Here is a 17,628-nt window from a genome sequence, read left to right as displayed (position 1 = left end):
TTGCATAAAACTTCAAACTGTAAAGTGGTACTTTCAATGAATAGTATTGATTCAATGAGTATCCATTGAAAGTACCACTTGCCACAGAGTGAAGAAAAGAAGTTCTTGAGATACCTGCCAATTCCCGTTAATTTAAATGTACCAATATGTTTTATCTCTTTTAGTAATTCTTGTGGCCTCACAAGGAATTTTTACTCTCAACTTTGATGTAAAGGCAATTTTGAGAAAATTTATAATTTTCATGAAAAATTGGGTGCTCAACAATTTTTTATTTTTTAATGACACGTTTTATCAAAACCTATACTTTAATTTCATTATATTTCCCTGATTTCGGAGCACATTCTTTATTAATCGCTATTAGTTTATGAAGGTGCAAAAATGTCGATCTTCGCTGATTAGTTTTCGAAAGTATAATCGTCGATGGTCGTAAAATAGTAGGGTGTCGTTCGAGATTATAAATAAAGGAAAGGATTCACCCATAGATGTGTGTGAAAGTGGTTTTTAGTTGAGCGAATTTCTTCGAACTCGAAGATGCGATTTCTTCAGGTGGGTCATTATATATCCTGCGTATGTCAAGTTCATTGACGATCCTTTCGTGCTGTTAATCGGGAGTTTGTGAAGTGAGGTTTTGATTAAATATGAAAATTTTGGTAAAGACATTTATCTACCGAGTACTATTGGCGCATATGGTTTTAAATCTCAATTATACGCTTGCTGGCAAATTCCATCTCATTTCCATGAATTCTTTCAGATACCACTACCAAAGAAGTTCATGGAAATTATATTTATTGCTTAATCAAAAGTTGATAATTTGACTTTTAAACTAACTCCATTTAGCCATTATTATTTAAATATCACAAAACTTGATTATTTTGAAAAGTTGATAATAAATTAACATTTAGACGCTCCACTTTGAGCGTCAATAACTTTCTTTTCGCAGGTGCTGTAATTTTGATAAGAAAGTGAATTTGGTTTCTTAAAATGAATTTCAATTTCCTTACACCCTTTTTGTTCCAGGTTTTATGTTTGGTGCTCTCAGGATTTACGTGTTTTAATTATAGCAGTGCTGTAACGGTGCATCAGTACGCTCCTGAATATGATGTAAGTGCAAAAAAGCTCCATGCGACAGTTCAGGTTAGTTCAGGTTAGTTTAGGTTAGTTCAGGATAGTTTACAACGTAACAATAACTGTTGAATCCGACTTAAATTTCTTATTAAAACTACTGAGTTACTGAAAAAGGTGCTTTGTCTATTAAACTTTGTAATTGCCACCTCTGTGCCATTCATTTCAGTATGCAACGTCATACTACTTGTTGTCTATAATGCTGTCATTTTTTATTATATGAGACTATATAAGGACAAAAATGAAATGTTGCTCCTCTCACTTGATTTGAGGTTATCCAGAAATAGCCTATGCACGCTATAAGAGCCGTTCCTTAAGTAATTGTTGTGATAAACTCGTTTCAGTTCTATTGAACACATGTTTTTATATATTTTTCCAATTTTTGGGAATTAAAAAAAGTGAGTTTTTAACAACAAAATTAATAGAATTACGTTAAAAAACTACATAAAACTTAGGTAATCGAGCTTAATAGAGTAATGAAGTTCTGCCCCTGTATGTATCGTTACTGAGTCGTTTGCATAAGCAACCAGGTATTACGTTCAAGGTAACTTGAACTAACCTAATAATTTACTACACCGAGTTTTTCTGCAAAGCGTGTTTTTCCCTCTCCAAATGTTTGAACAAATTTTTAAATAAAAAACATTGAAATGTTCCTAGTATACAGGGTATATCAAATTCGACCTTCTCCATTGCGATCTCGGAAACTAGAAGAGATACGAAGAAGTTTAAATGGTGCAAAATTGCGTAATTTTGGGCTTGACGAAATGGCGTTTTCAAAAATTTGAATTTTCCGAGTACATACTTCTGAAGTAGCCGAAAAAAAACTAAAAATTGAAGATTTGACTTTTATTTATTTAGCGTTATTTGACAAGGAAAGTCAAAACCACAAACACACTTTCATTGTCACTTTTTCTTAGCTAAATGATGACGTTTTCAGATTTGCCATCCGACGTTTCGTCTTTCGTTTACCATCATCAAATTTTTTTTATAGACACCATGCTGGATTTTTCGACAAAAAAATAGTGTGTTTCATTCAGATTTCATTGATGTACAACTTTCTATAATTTGCTATTTTAAATGCCCAAATATTTAAATAAAAAGAAATATTACCTTAGTTGGCCTTGGCTCTATCGAAGAATTTTCTTTTATACGCATTACATGACAGAACTTGTCAAACAAGATCGGCGTGCGCAGATTCCAATGAAAATGAGTTTCACGAATAAAGAAAAACGAGATATGTTAAGACTTTATTACAAATTTGATATTAACAATACAAAAACAGCTCAAATGTTTTTTGAGTTATATCCGGAAAGGTAATAAGTCCAATTAAGGTAATACTTCTCTTTATTTAAATATTTGGGCATTTAAAATAGGAAATTATAGGAGGTTGTATATCAATAAATTCTGAATGAAATACACTATTTTTCTATCGAAAAATCCAACATGGCACCCATAAAAAAAAAGTCGATGATGGCAGACAAAAGACGAAATATGGGATGGCAAATCTGAAAACGTCATTGTGTAGCTGAGAAAAAGTGACAATGAAAATATGCTTGTGGTTTCGACCTTCCTTGTCAAATAACGGTAAATAAATAAAAACGAAATAGTCAATTTTTCATTTTTTTCGGCTACATCAGAAGTATGTACTTGGAAAATTCAAATTTTGAAAATAACATTTGGTCAAACCCTAAATTATGCAATTTTGTCCCCATTTAAACTTCTTTATATCTCCTCTAGTTTCCGAGAACCTAATGGTGATGGTTTAATTTGAAATACCCTGCAGATACAAAGGCAGTTCAACTCAAAACCTCAGTGCCTTAAAAAGGTACCTCAATGATTCTAAGCCAACAAACAATCTTGTTTTTTTTTTCTTTTTAAACATTCCGAAAATTGTACAAAGTTCTCAAGTTCCAAGATTTTGCTTCACTCAGAAATCTGGCAACGCCTCGCTTTTACTTCTATCTAGAATATCATTCAGTGACAGAGAAACAAACACTTCAAAATCTAGAATTTTGCTTGCGACACACGTGGCAACTCCTCGTTTAGCTATTGTTTTTACTGAACACGACAAATCTCAGTGACAGAAGAGCATCACTATTTCGAGCAAGCAACGTTGCCAGATAAAATCCGAAATTAAGGGACACAACTTTTTAAATATCATTGTCGACATTTCGAAAATCTGCGAGGCGAGGATAACTACATACATATATCCATATCAATATTAAAATTTCAGAAACCTGCAGACTACAGCTTTAGCTATGGAGTGAAGGACCTGCACACTGGAGACGTGAAAAGCCAGTGGGAAAAAAAGGACGGGGACACTGTTAAGGGACAATATTCCTTGGTGGAAGCAGACGGATCTGTCAGAACTGTAGACTACACTGCCGATAAACACTCCGGATTCAACGCCATTATCAAAAAGAGCGGCCCTTTGCATCATATAACACACGAGTCAAAGGATGCTCTCAGCCATAGTAATGTGCATCTGAAGCCTACCCACGCTTACGCCGAGGCCCATGAAGATCCACAGGAGCAGTATGAGTACTCCAACCACGCCAGCGAAGGTATAATACTTACAAACCTAATTTTAAATAATTGGAGGTTAATCAAAGACATTTCTTTCAGATGCGAGTCAATTAGACGAAACAGCAGGTGAGGAAGATCAAGGGTACGCGTATGTCAAATCTGAAGATGTGGCAGCGGCAGAGGAGTCTCAGCGAGTGACTTTGAAGTCGGAATACAGGCCTAAAAAGCCTCTTTTTAGAGTCAAAGAAGAGTTTGAAAATGTGAAATACCTCCCTCATATCCCAGTAGATTTAAGCTTATTGCAAAAAGCCTCAATGGAAAAGATCATTCCCCTGGATATCCAAGAAATAAATCCTGTTGAAATCCAGCTGCACCATGAAGATAACTCCAAAAAAGCGATCTCAACTAAGCCAAACGAACTTACTCAAGAGGAACTTGATAAATTCTTAGCGGAATATTACGCAACTAACAATAAGCGACCATCGCAACCAGTGATAGAAACTGGATTTAAACCAATTCAAGCTGGGGCTAAACCAACGACCCCCACGTTCCAACAAATCCCCAATACTTTTAAATCGGGCAAGAAGCCTCAGACCACTCCAGGGTTGAAGCATTACTCGACGAAAACCTACAATTACGGCATTAAATTTAACACCAGACTGCCCAAGAATAATCAAGGACAAGGATACGCTTACTCCCCGAAAGTGAAGCAGAATTTAACTGCAGATAGACACAAAACGGGGCATACACAGCACTTGCAGGACCAAGGGCAAGGGTATTCTTACCAACCCAAGCTGAAACAGACTTTGACTGCAGATCGGCATAAAGCAGAGCTTACAAGGCTTTACCGGAGCACCTCAAATAACGGGTATACCCGGTATGCTAAGAGAGTGAGTTATGAGGCATGACAAATGTGAGCATAAGGAGGTAGGTATATGGAGCCTCGCGTGAGCGGTATTTCTCTACTTTATGCCTAAAATTTATGAAAAAGGAAATAGTATGTGTTTAGCCTAGTAGGTGTTAATGACGTAATTGAAGTGACGTAATTGAAATTACGTAATTCCAAAGTGACGCAATTTGACGTAATTAGTGGTTGTAGAATTTCTTATCGTTTTATCTTTTCGTGGGTCGTGCAAAGCCAAAGGTGGCTCGTAGATGGTCGGCCGCCATGGACGGGTCAAAGATGAACATTTGGGCTTTCCAACGAGACCGCTCCATACTTGGTCGGGTGAGAGGGGCCGGACCAGTAGTACATCAAAATCGAAATTTACGTGTATTTTTTTAGTTTTCAGTGGTGGCTATTGCGAGTGGACAGAAACTCGTACATCCCCAATTATCATTTTGTGTTGGGTGCAATTCAATAGAATTTTCTTTCAAGTTACTAAAGTTTCGATTTTCACGAGGGCAGTCGACGCAACGGCGCCTTTCTAGGAAACTGAGGGGGGGCCCTAGTATTGTCCAAAAGGGTATTTCTGGTGAATTTTTCAAGAGTATCCCGCAGGTCCCCAACATATTGATGATCCCTAAGTAATATTTTCCTTTTTATAGAACTTCAACCATAAAGCCGAAAAATCGACTTTATGTGATGACCCTGTATATCAAGTAACGGTCATCATAATAGTAGTTATCCAAGAATTTGCTTCAGAATAATCTTGGTACTTTTTAGCTTTAACACTCCGTGGCAGTAAAATGGAAATTTGTCATTTTTTAGGGAGTTATTTAAACTTTCTCTTTTAGCAGTCAACAGTTTGTTACACGGGTTTACATTAAACCACATTGTGTCTTATTTATAGTGCCATTGATTTTTCACTCCACGATACTACTTTTTGACTACTGTCCAAAATTTAAAAAATTAAACAATATATACAATCGAATAAGTTCCAAAGTTTCAAATAACTTCACTCCTTTTCACGTTAACCCTAAAATGTTACCTGGGGGTACACCTGTACCCCAGAAAGGAACAAATATTCTACTATTTTTTGCTAGGTGATAATACCGATTGGTTCTTCACAATAGTTTCATATCACCGGTATTCCGTCCTGATGCAGGCTTCGTTGGTTTGATTCTTAGTTTTATATTCTAAGTGTAGATTGTTTGGGATACACTGGAACCCTAAGGTACCCTTTGCGTACTAGAAAATATGGGTAGCATTCTAGGGTTAATCTTACCTACTATATGTGCTATAGACACTATCATATACTATAGAAACTATGATATACTATAGAAACTAGTATTATTTAATACTATTGATTATAAGTATTTTATTTATTTATTTTTAACTCGTTCTTTTCTGGAAACTAGACTTTTGTTGTATTAAATGTTTTACTTTATGTGTGTTCGATATTTTTAGCCCTTATTCCCTCTCTGCTGTTATAAAGTATCTCCGCTTACTCTTATATTAAATATTAATGCGAATATCAAATAATGATATTGGCAACGTAGGTGTTCTTTGCTTATCACTTTTCGAACCAAATTTACTTTTCCACTCCCTGCAACGCCCTATTTTCAAATTTCGGGGAAACAAAAACGTGGGGCCACAAAATGATGCGGAAAAAATTGGGAAGAATTATCCACAGGGAGCAACATAATGTTGTTAACAAATACAAAGCAAAAGAAGTACATTGATTTTTAATCTCTTTCTTTTCCATCCCCTCTAACTCCCTTGTTTCAATTTTTGGAATAAACTACTGAAAAGCCAATGGGAAGCAGAAACATAGGGCGACAAGATGACTTAGAAAAACTGGATAAAATGATACACAGTGGGCAAAATAATTTTATAATTAAATCTCTCCCACTTCCACCCCTTGTAGTTGTAAATTCCCTGGTGCAAATTTTCTAATAAACATCTGAAGAAATAATTTGAGATTGAAACATAGAGGAACAAAATGAAGCAGAGAAACTTGCGAAAAATTCTGCCTAGAGAGCAAAATAATTGTATAAATAAATAGAGCGATTATATCTTCTCGCATTAATTCACAACAATTGAACAATTTATTGAACGTTATAATCCCATATAATGTCAAGACTGCGATTTATGGCTTGATCTAGTTTGCCGCATATCATTAATTTTATTAAGCCACTTGATACAAAATTGTCCTTTAAATCATGAATAAATAGGTAGTTTATATGATATAATGCAATTGATTAATTCATAAAATTAAGCGATTTTTTGAGATCTTTAATTTTATAGCTTTTAGGTTAGTTCAGGTTAGTTCAGGTTAGTTAGTAGTAGAGTAAAATGCTGGTAAATTTATCTTGGAGATAACTTTGATGGAAATACATAAATGCTGTATAAAATATTCTATTGTTAAAAATGTCTAGAACCTGCTATTCTATAATTTAAACGTGTTTTTAAATCTCGTAATCTTATTTATGATTTAATTTCCATAGTTTTGGAGAAATTTTGTGGCCGTGGGCTTGTAACTTTGTTACTATTAGACGCAGGAATATCGACAAGTGATTAGAAAGTTCTATTTTCTTTTAAGTTACATTCTTACATATTTTTATCAAATTCAACGAGAGAAGTTATAAACAGTGATGGCTCCTTCATAAGGCCATTTGGTCAACCCCCGCCAACAATTATATCTAAAATTTGTTGCAAAATGTGCATATTTCCTTCTTCTCTTCTTCATCAAAGTTCTCTCCCTCACTCTCACTTATATTTCCTAGTTCACATTCAATTACTTCTTTCCTAAATCCCATTTGAACTATCGGCTGGTGGTACGCATTGACCTCATGTATTTTAAAGGAGCATTTCGAGTTTTCGCATGTCACCAAATACATTTGAATTGCAGCTGTTACCTGAAATCTCGGCCACGAGCCAGCCCTTTCGTCGTGTCGACTGCAATCGGATGCAAAGTACAACAATCTAATTTTCGAGGTTTTGGGGGTGTAACGTATAGGGGATAAGATGTAACACGCATGAGGGGCTCCCTTTACAATTCCTTAATACTTATTTTGGGGGAATTAAATCAATATGAAGTAGGCACCTAATACTACTGTACTATTAGATGTACAATGTAGCGAGAGTTGGTGCTATTTCCACCTTCTTTAAGAAAGCGTATCTTCTTTTCTAGTCTGTATAAGATTAACTTCTATCTAATGCAATTCTTATATGGTTGCATAATTGCATAATTTTGTAGCATTATTGCCATTACAAAAGAGAACCGTCATTATTATTTATTAACTTTCAAGCACTTTATTTATTTTAAATCGACTTCACAATTCTGTGGTAAGTTATTTATTACGCATTTTAAATTATTTCCGATTTTCATCCATGAATACTACAATTATTCACATGTAACTGCCATACCACGTTGGTCTACCGGTTCCCGTCCGATCACCGAAGTCAAGCGACGTCGGGCGTGGTTAGTACCTGGATGGGTGACCGCCTGGGAACACCACGTGCAGTTATATTTTTTTATTGTTATTCGCACTTTATTTTAATTTTTAATAAACTGAACTAAAACAAGTTTGACAAAATTGACCAAAAATCTGAGTTAAACATTTGTACCAACCTTTTCAAGACATTCTATAGGGGTCTCAGAAATAAGTACGTTAATTTTAACTGGTCGTAGAACTCATCGAGGGCAACAACTTTCCCTACTACTTTTTTTTTCGATCGCTCTTCTTTATCAAGACAAAATTAAAAATAGTTTTGGACAAATTTCCCTATTCGGCACTGACCTAGTGCAGAGAAAAAATGTTGCCCTTAATAAGATGTAACACCAGTTAAAATTAACGTACTTATTCCTGATACACCCTGTATACGCAAGTACATATTCGTACTATAAAAAATTGGCTGTACAGAAATACTTAATTCCGCCTTTTTATGTCAAAACTGCAAAATTTGTATAGTTTTATAATAGAGCGAAAAAGCATTTTCTGGTCCATTTTTAAGAGGTGTGTCGGTTAAACGGGGACTCTTACCAGTTTGAAGATGTGTACAAAGAGCAGGCAAAAAAAAGGAAAAAATCACATTGGGGGGATTTTCAAGAAGAAAACTCGTTTCCAGGACTTCTGCACCGATTTAAATTTTGCTACTATTGCTCCTTCGGTACCATAGGATGTCACATGATCGATATCTACGTTATTGCCGTTGATAATTGAAAATATTACGCATCGATCTTACGCCCAGACGCTTATGTGCGTAATTATGATTCGAACAATGACGGTCACAGAAAAACGTTGACTATGAGTAAGTAAGTAGGTATCACCTAGATTCTTCGTCAAAGATAATTTAAACGAGGCAACAGTGAAAGTCCAGTGAATATGCGTTTGAGTTGTAAAATATTGCATGGGCCACGCCCTATAACTGCAGAGATCCCGTTCAGAACCGTATTGATTATTTAGGTATCGCCTGAAATATTACAATTATTACTGTGGTGACAACCAACGTCACTTGGCCCAAGATGAAGGCAAATGTGGTGGTGGACTCAACACTGAAGAAATGGAAATCAATCTAGAGGAAGATCGGTATTGTCAAGTAGGAGCTAAATTGGGATCAAGTTGATAACGATTTATATTCTAAGTAGATAAGAAAGTTGAAATTGCGGCACTGCCTTCACGTCAACTAAGTAATGTGTGCGTGTTAGAGTGTCTACATAAATTTAATTGTCTGGTTATAGTATACATCAGAAAACCGGATTGGCGGACCTAGATCACTGTTTCAAATACGATCTTTTTATGGAACGGCTTAAATGGTTTTTCCTTTAACCCAAATAAGAGTGTAACTGTTTTTACTTTTTGCCAGGCTGAATTTCTTTGCATACATCAAGACAGGTATGAGTAAGTATTAGACAAGGGAAATAGACCGCTTAGTATTATTGCCACACATCGAGGCCCTTTTCAGTAAAATCGTCTCGTTTTTGGATTAAAATCGCACCTGCAGTGATTCAATGCACCATTGAACACGGCCTCCAAGAGATCAAAAATGTAGTGGTCTACTTAGACGACATCCTTGTTGTGGACCTGCAAGAGCACGATCGCCGGCTTTGAAGACGTCTTTATTATTTGATGGTTGAATTCTACAATTAATATTTATGAATCTTTTGAGTTAGTTTTGAAGTCTACCTCGTGCTCAAGAGCTCATAACTCAAATTTTTCAAATAAGACACCCAGTATATTATCTCATAGTTGAATTCTATAATTAATTTCAAGTACTTCGAATAGAAATTTAGTATATTTCTTATAGGGAACAGGCGAGTAATCTCAGCATTCGAAGGCGGTGGCATCTTAAAAAACTTTAGAACTAATATTTTAAATTAAAGTTGTATGAATGCCAGTTACCACGTGAAATAATACAATATATTACCAACGATGGAATTAGCTCAGATCCAGCTCGCCTTTAATCTATAAGGAGTCTCAAGGTGCCAACTAATCAAAAAGAAATAGACAGCATAACTTGGTTTAGTGAATTAATTCTCCAACACGAATTATGGTTGACTACAAACCAAACACATCTGAAAAATGTGGAAGTCAAACATCTAGTCATTGTGGAGGATTTTAGTCCGAAAGGTAAATGTGGACGGAAGTATTTGCAAATGCCTATTGCTCCAAAGAGTAGGTAAACTGCTCAAGTTGTATCTCAAGAATCGATCGCAAGTTATGTTACCAGACGAGTTGACTGGCCCCCGGCTTGTAACAAGTCCATGCTTGACTTTGGTCGGCTGCCATTGATGATGCAGTGAGCCAATGACACATGAAATAGGGGATAGATGGAGTGACAGATCTTTACGGTGATGTGACTTTTACGAGAGGGTTCTACCCCTTTTGCCCTCTTTCTTTCTATTATTCCTTCGTGGTTCTGGGAAACCTGTGAAGGAACGATTTTAAATTACATTGTTCCATCTGAAACGAAATCAGAGAAGAATTCATACGTGCCTCAAACTAAAAACTATCTGATAATCCCATGTTAAAATTCCCGTAGGTAGTTATTCTTAATATCAAAAGATGTCGTTGCGATAATTAGAAAATGCTTAGCAACCATGCGGGCAATGTTGTCACATTGCATCGTCACTGGGTATAAGTTTTCATTTACTTGCAAGCAACGTTTGGTTTTCAGTCAATTATATCAATTTATTAACGAACGAGAAGTGGATGAAGGTTCCATAGGACAAAAAGTGGTTAAGGAGTCAAAACTTTATCTGCTCTTGAGTAGACAAACCAGACTGCCCATGAGATTTTGAATGAAACACAAAGGTCTTTTTGCGAAAATTCTTCAAAAGGTTAAATTGCTGGAAAAATCTCCAACTATACTGATCAAATTACTCTAATTACCCGGTTAATCATTTTTATGCTGTATTAACCTTATCAATGTTATTTAGATCATTAAGCTTATTAACCTTATTAGTCTATTTATAAATCAAAATTGAAGGCCTGTTAGGAATCAGCAGCAATAGGTGAAATTGTACTTCAGATGCTTCAAATCACGAAGTAGGTTATATCCCTCTAACCTGAACTAACCTGAACCAAACCGTGAACACTTTTAAGACCATAACAATTCCTATACTGTCGCAATAAGGTCTTAAATATGGCTAAAACCAGATTTTTTTTAGAATTAACCCATTCAAACCATAAATAAAGTAAGGCGTACCAGCGCTAAACGTGCGCAATTATCTAATGACGTTTATTGTTCTAGAATATTTATTTGATAATAATCGGGTAGTAAGTACACCTATCATTTATCCAATACCTAATACGACCCGATTTACCTTCGCATTTACATTGTGATGAATAATAACATATAATTGTAGAAAGGTGTACCAAAAGTGTAATGAATGGCGCGCCAAAGGTACCTATCTATTAGTAGGAAGTAAATAATCTACGATATGGTACATAGGTACTGTTACACAGGGTTTTTGAGGAGAAAAACTACAGGATGATCTTTTTTTTCTTTCCTAATAAATTCGTTCCGGCATTAAATATTTTTATGAAAATTGGGTAGCGTAAAATGGATATACAGACACATCTCTCTTAAGGGGAAAACAATGTTTCAAATTTCACCAATGGCTTTCCCGTTGATGTGAGCCTAAACATTCTAAAAAAATATGATACGCCACTGGTTTTAAAAAATAAAAATAAATTTCTGAGTGCTTCATACTTCTGTGAAAAAAAGGTTCCTAAAATATTTTTCATAACGTTCAACCGTTACGAGAGAAAAACATTATTTGCTAACTAATATTAAAACTGCAAGACTATAAATTAGGTACATTGTGTTACTTACATACAACAGAATAATTAAATAAGGTGTTGAAATGCATGCCCGGCCCTTTTTCGAATATTATCGCGCACTATTTGAAAAATTTCTGGCGTATTTTTTGTTGTGTTAAACCAGTGAATTATGCGATTTCTCAGTTGCAGATTGTTGCATTTCATTTTTGTCCATGGAAATGGTTAATGTTGTGAAAAGTATTCAAAAGATCTTTTTTTTCACAGAAATATGAAGCATTCAGAGAATCATTTTAATTTTGTTTAACCAGGGGCGTATCATATTTTCCGTTTTAAATGTTCAGGGTGACATACTAACTACTGAACTAACCTGAACTTAAAAATATTTTTTCCTCTTAAAAGACGTGTCTATACACCTATTTGACAATTCTCAATTTCCATACAAATATTTAATGCTGGAACGGATTTACTACAAAAAAAACTAAAAAAATAATAGTATTTTATCACTGAGTATTTCAGACAAAAAGCGAAAAAAGACCCATGTTCGTATGAACTTTATTCCTTATTCCGGTCAAAGGAACCTACAGTAAACAGTTGGTAGACTTATTCTTAAACACCCTGTACATTCTTAAGAGTACTTTTCCAAATGCGCTCTACAGAATATTCCACATATTTCCTTCAGAAATTTCTCGTTTTAAGCAGCTGATTCACATAAAAATGAGGTCTGCAATCTATAAGAATACGTTCCACATCTACTTCAAATTTTTTTCTTAAGCCGGAATAAATAATAGCTTTACGACCGCACCTATAGATTGAATCCCAGTTAAGCTACATACACATGTGTTCTCACATGCAAATTACTATTACTGCTTAGTAATGAACATCAAAGTCATAGGTACTAACCAATGCTGATAGCAACTCTTTTCTAAGTATGCATCTAGAATAATGGCAACGTCGCAACTGTCTTTTGTTTGATTGTTATAAAATCTTTTCAGTAGGGATTACGTCACATATAAAGGTGAATATATTATCAAAAGGGAAAGCTCGTGAAATTAGTTCTCTAATTTATTGGCAAAAAACAGTTAATTCTGATACTTATTGAAAGGATTAATATGGGATACATATGTTATTAGAAGAAGATTATTAACATGACCATCCAATATGGCTGCTGGGAGCAATGTCACTATCCTCCATTTTGAAATTCAAGTCCGAGATATCAAAAAGTTCCAGTGTCTTAGAAACTAAAAGATATATTATAGCCCGGTTTATGTAGTCCTATAAGACCTTGTCCAAAGAAAATTTTATGGTTTTTGAGATTTTTTTGATGGACAATTTTTACAAAATCATCCTGTGTGATTCAAAGTCATAAAAACTTGCAATGCAACTTGAGGTACCTTAATTTTACAGGCAATTCCGGCGACTTAATCCGTATCTCGTAAACCAAAAGAGATATTAGAGTCCGGTTATGTAGCCCTATAGACCTTGTTCATATGGTCATTTTGAGGTATTTTTTACGATAAATTATTGCACGGATGAATGGCCAAAATATCAAGATAAATGTTTTAAATTATGTATCTCCTCTAATTTGGAAAATTTCAGGATAATTTAAAAAATGGTTGATGTGCAGTTGTGCTGTTTCGCGGTCGAGCCCACTGATGTGGAACCAATATTGAACAAGGATATATCATTTGAGGCTACGGAGACTTGCAATGCAACTTGAGACACTTTGATTTTATAGGTCCTTTCAGAGGGGTGAATTTAAGAGTGTCAGGTAAAAGTGAGTCTGTATCTCAAAAACTAAAAGAGATATTACCACCTGGTTTGCACCAGCTTATATCACCCACTGATATGATCTCTTTTAGGTATATTTCCACACCTTGCGGAGATATTAACGTTCAAAACGTGAATTATGGCAACCAAACACAAGACGCATAAAGACGGGAAAACAATTTAAATCTCAAAGCGATGTTGAAATCCTAAAACAAACTCCAAATCATTCTGATAATTCCTTACCAAAATCTTTTACATGGAAAACCCAAATAAGTACCTTCTTAGCACAATACCATACTGAAACTATCGCGCCATTCACGTTTCAGCAATTACCTCATTTATGAGATAATTCCTTTGCAATGATCACCGTGTAATACCAATCTAATGTGTCTTCCAGACACGCCCATGGTTGCCCACACCATGGTGAATTGCAGCGCCGGCCTTGCCCCGAACGATTTGGTGAATACGATAACCGTAAATGCGGCTGGATTTTTTTCGGAAAAATAGACACGTCGGGTTGCAATCGGAATTTTTAATATCTCGGAACGGTTATGGGGTTGTCAACCGAGCTATAAAAGAGCTTTTAGGCCGGTGCCTTACCAGTTTAAGTGTGCGTGCTGTACAGTGCAATTGCATAATGGAACTAAAGGTAGGACCTGTTATGCATTAACGTGTTGGGAACTAGAGCAAATGATTATTTTCAGTACCTTTTGAAGCACCGATTTGGCAATTTTTTGTTTACCAAGAAAGCATTCGAATAAAACACATTTCTAAAATTTTCAGATTGTTCTGCTTACAATGTTTTTTTTTGAGATCAGATTAAAAATGATCGTTTGTCTACATCTACCCCGCTTTCGATGTCACTTCCCATTGTGTTAAACAAAGATAGGACAGCAATAGACAGCCATTTTGAATCCCACCATTAAAACTTTTTGAATTCATCACGGAGACTTCGACGGTCGATAAGCAAGGCGATTCTTAAAAACATGGTTAATATTGAGAAATTAACGCTAATTTTTCAGTTTATATTCGTTTTCCGTGCTAGTTAATTTCAAATTGCTTACTTAGCCACTATCTTGCTTAATCTCAGTCAAGTTTTTAACGACGTTGATGAATTACTTACTAAAGTCGGCAAACTCTCGGAGACACAAAATAAATCTATTGCAACTCGCTCTAAATCTTATTATTTATGGCGTATGATCATGCATCTCGTGTTAACCGAATAAGTAACATCTGATTTATTAATACATCCATCTACAAACTGTAGCCCTCTGTCCAGCATGTGCAACATAATTGTTATTGACCAATAAAGGTCATTAATAACACATATTATAACTTGCTAGACCAGCTCGATATAGTGACCCATAACGGCTACCCACGTTTATTAATGGAATTGGTCTAGGTCAAGAAACAGTACAGTTACTCGAGCATAAAGAAATATTTAAGATTAATTTTGGTCCTGATTTTAATCTATTTAATTGAATTTCTTTCAAGTTGCTGTCATTGCTGGCCTTCATAGCTTCATCACAAGCAGGTTTGCTTCCCGGACCAGCGTACACCACCCTCAGCTTAGACCACGGACCAGCTTATGGAGCAGCCCTAGCTCCTGCATACTCAGCCCTACCCGCCCTTTCACCTTTAGGTCCTGCATACTTTAAACCCGCCATTTCAGCCCCCCTTTTGCCCGCCCCCTTGGTGAAGGCTCCAGTCGCACCTTCCGTAGACTATGTTGTAAGTATTGTTTGTAACATTTGTGTATATGAGAGAATAATAATCGAATAAGCTTCTTTGGTCATCAATATTGAATTAAAATGCCTTCAGGGCTTGAGGAGAAAAAAGACGTTTCCTGCTCTTGACACAGTGTTATAGACCCAGAAACGCTTTCGCAGTCTTCTTTGAATTTCACTTTTGAAACGTTTGATATCGGTAATTATGGCAGTTAAAAGGCATTGAACATCTGGCATTCACAACATGGTGTTTTCACTATGTTTGTACGCTTCGAGGTGTAAATTTTACAACAAATATGCTGTTTTATCTTTACTATCTAATACAACGCTTGAGATTCTCAAATTTTAATTTTCTTATCTCCAGGACTATTGCTTGAATCTTAAGGCTATTGTGATGTAATTAACGGCACAATTAAAGGTATCTACTAAAAACCGAACTTCTTACATGCTTATTAATAATTGACACCCATATTAATAACATTAGCTTAATTTTCGAATTACAACAGTGTGTTAATAGTTTTGCCCTAAACTTCTGAATGTCTCTTAATGAGCATATATAAATGATTTAGGAGGTGTTTTAGTCCTTAGCTCAGGTTTGTATCAATATTTTTAAGTTTAAAAACGATCTTGTAAGGGAAATCAAGAAAGTATATGAAAATTTTGTTCACCATAACATCAAGAATCTCCACTTTTAAGTGATAATCATCATTTTATTACTTTTTTATTGACATAATTTAACTTTTCATTTTATTGCTTTTTAACTATAATTAATAAAAATTTTGTATTAGTGCAAGGTTCGCCACCTACTGTCGAATAGTTACAGTTCACTTTACAGCGATTTTGTGTAAGTTACTACTTCTGTTCTTCTGAACACTGAAAGATGGCGCCATGGCCCCATAAAACCGAGACTATTATAATAGTAAATCTAAAAAATGATTCCCTTAGTATTCTTAGGTTTGGCATGATGATTTTAAATTAATCTGACGCAAAAACGGAGCGTTCAATAGGGCTTTCTCATCTAATAAGTCGGGGGTGGGTACTACTCAATTGCCCCGTATAATTGTTAAAGGGGTCCATATCAAAATTTTCATTAAAAGTTAGTGAAAATCGTACGCCAGTACACCATTACCAACAACGAATAATTATTACTATGCATTTAATTAATTAAGGAAATAATTTGCTTTATTGCCAAACTAATTTATGTTCAAACAACGAGGCAAGGATAACAGTACTTATTTCATTCATTATACTGCATTTAGGTTACTACCAAATATGCCATTTTCTTATTGACACTATTACCCACGTATTTAAATAAAAACCAACCACACAGTTGTCCTTATGATATAAACAAATAGAGAGGGAATATTATGTTTTTAGGATCCTGCCGGGATCATAATTTTTTTCGCTAAAAAGAATAAAATTAGGTATTCGAAATATCGTTTCCAGGCTTATCCCAAATACCAGTTTAACTATGGAGTGGCTGATGGCCATACTGGAGACCAAAAGTCTCAGTCCGAGGTAAGAGATGGGGACGTTGTCAAAGGGCAATATTCACTGGTGGAAGCTGACGGTACCATCAGGACTGTAACTTACACTGCTGACGATCATACAGGTTTCAATGCTGTTGTCACTAGGGTAAGCATGTTACTATATAAAAACTGAATTGGGTATATCATCAATTGTTCCATCAGAGTGGCCATGCTGCCCATCCAGTAACCCCCCTGGTGTCCCATAAAGTTATTGCAGCCCCAGCGATTTCTCATGCAACTCTTCCATTAGCAGCCCCAGCCTTGGCTTCTCCATATGGAATTTACAAGGGTTAGACTATATCAAATACTGAGTTAACCTCAGTAAATTCATTGTCCCTCATTTAATTTATTTATTGATGTATTTGCTTATTATAGGAACGACTCGGCTTTGATTAAATATATTTATAGTTGCTCATCTATTTATCCTTTTACACATATTATTTTTGTACATAAATGTCGTTGTTTTAGTTTAAGATCGTCGCAGTATTGTCTTAATGTTACGTTGCAATAAATGTCTGATGGGACTGATTTTCTGATTTATTTGAAATTCACCTATAGATTAACGCGTTACACAATATTATCTGATATCTAGTTTGTCTTATGTAAATGATTAACGATTGTTGTTAACCCGACAGCTATGTAATTATTATCAAACTGTCACTTAAAACTTCGTTGACGGAGAAATTTTCGATTACTGGAGCGTAGAGAACATGAGAATTTTGAAAAATATATCGTATGCCCACGCTTTAGTTATATATCGACCCGACACGAATTTGTCATATTTT

At 35.3% G+C, this 17,628-nt stretch overlaps 1 protein-coding gene and 1 non-coding gene across 2 annotated transcripts; both read left to right on the top strand.

Annotated features, from left to right (window-relative positions):
• The first annotated feature begins 516 nt into the window (after window positions 1-516).
• LOC136412023 (uncharacterized) lies at window positions 517-17,371 on the top strand. The gene is made up of 10 exons (XM_066394915.1): window positions 517-546; window positions 1,018-1,101; window positions 3,356-3,686; window positions 3,748-4,555; window positions 9,001-9,155; window positions 13,985-14,010; window positions 14,081-14,236; window positions 15,082-15,318; window positions 16,761-16,949; window positions 17,006-17,371. Exons 1-10 carry the CDS (start codon window positions 532-534, stop codon window positions 17,135-17,137), a joined length of 2,133 nt encoding a protein of 710 aa, XP_066251012.1. The 5' UTR covers window positions 517-531; the 3' UTR covers window positions 17,138-17,371.
• Window positions 7,947-8,064, top strand: LOC136415318 (5S ribosomal RNA). The gene has a single exon (XR_010752599.1). It is a non-coding gene; the product is annotated as a 5S ribosomal RNA (ribosomal RNA).
• Window positions 17,372-17,628: the final 257 nt, after the last annotated feature.

The sequence above is a fragment of the Euwallacea similis genome, chromosome 1 (assembly GCF_039881205.1).
Source record: "Euwallacea similis isolate ESF13 chromosome 1, ESF131.1, whole genome shotgun sequence".
Lineage (NCBI taxonomy): Eukaryota > Metazoa > Arthropoda > Insecta > Coleoptera > Curculionidae > Euwallacea > Euwallacea similis.
Note: the sequence above shows the minus strand (reverse complement) of the source record. Positions and strands in the feature narration are given on the sequence as shown.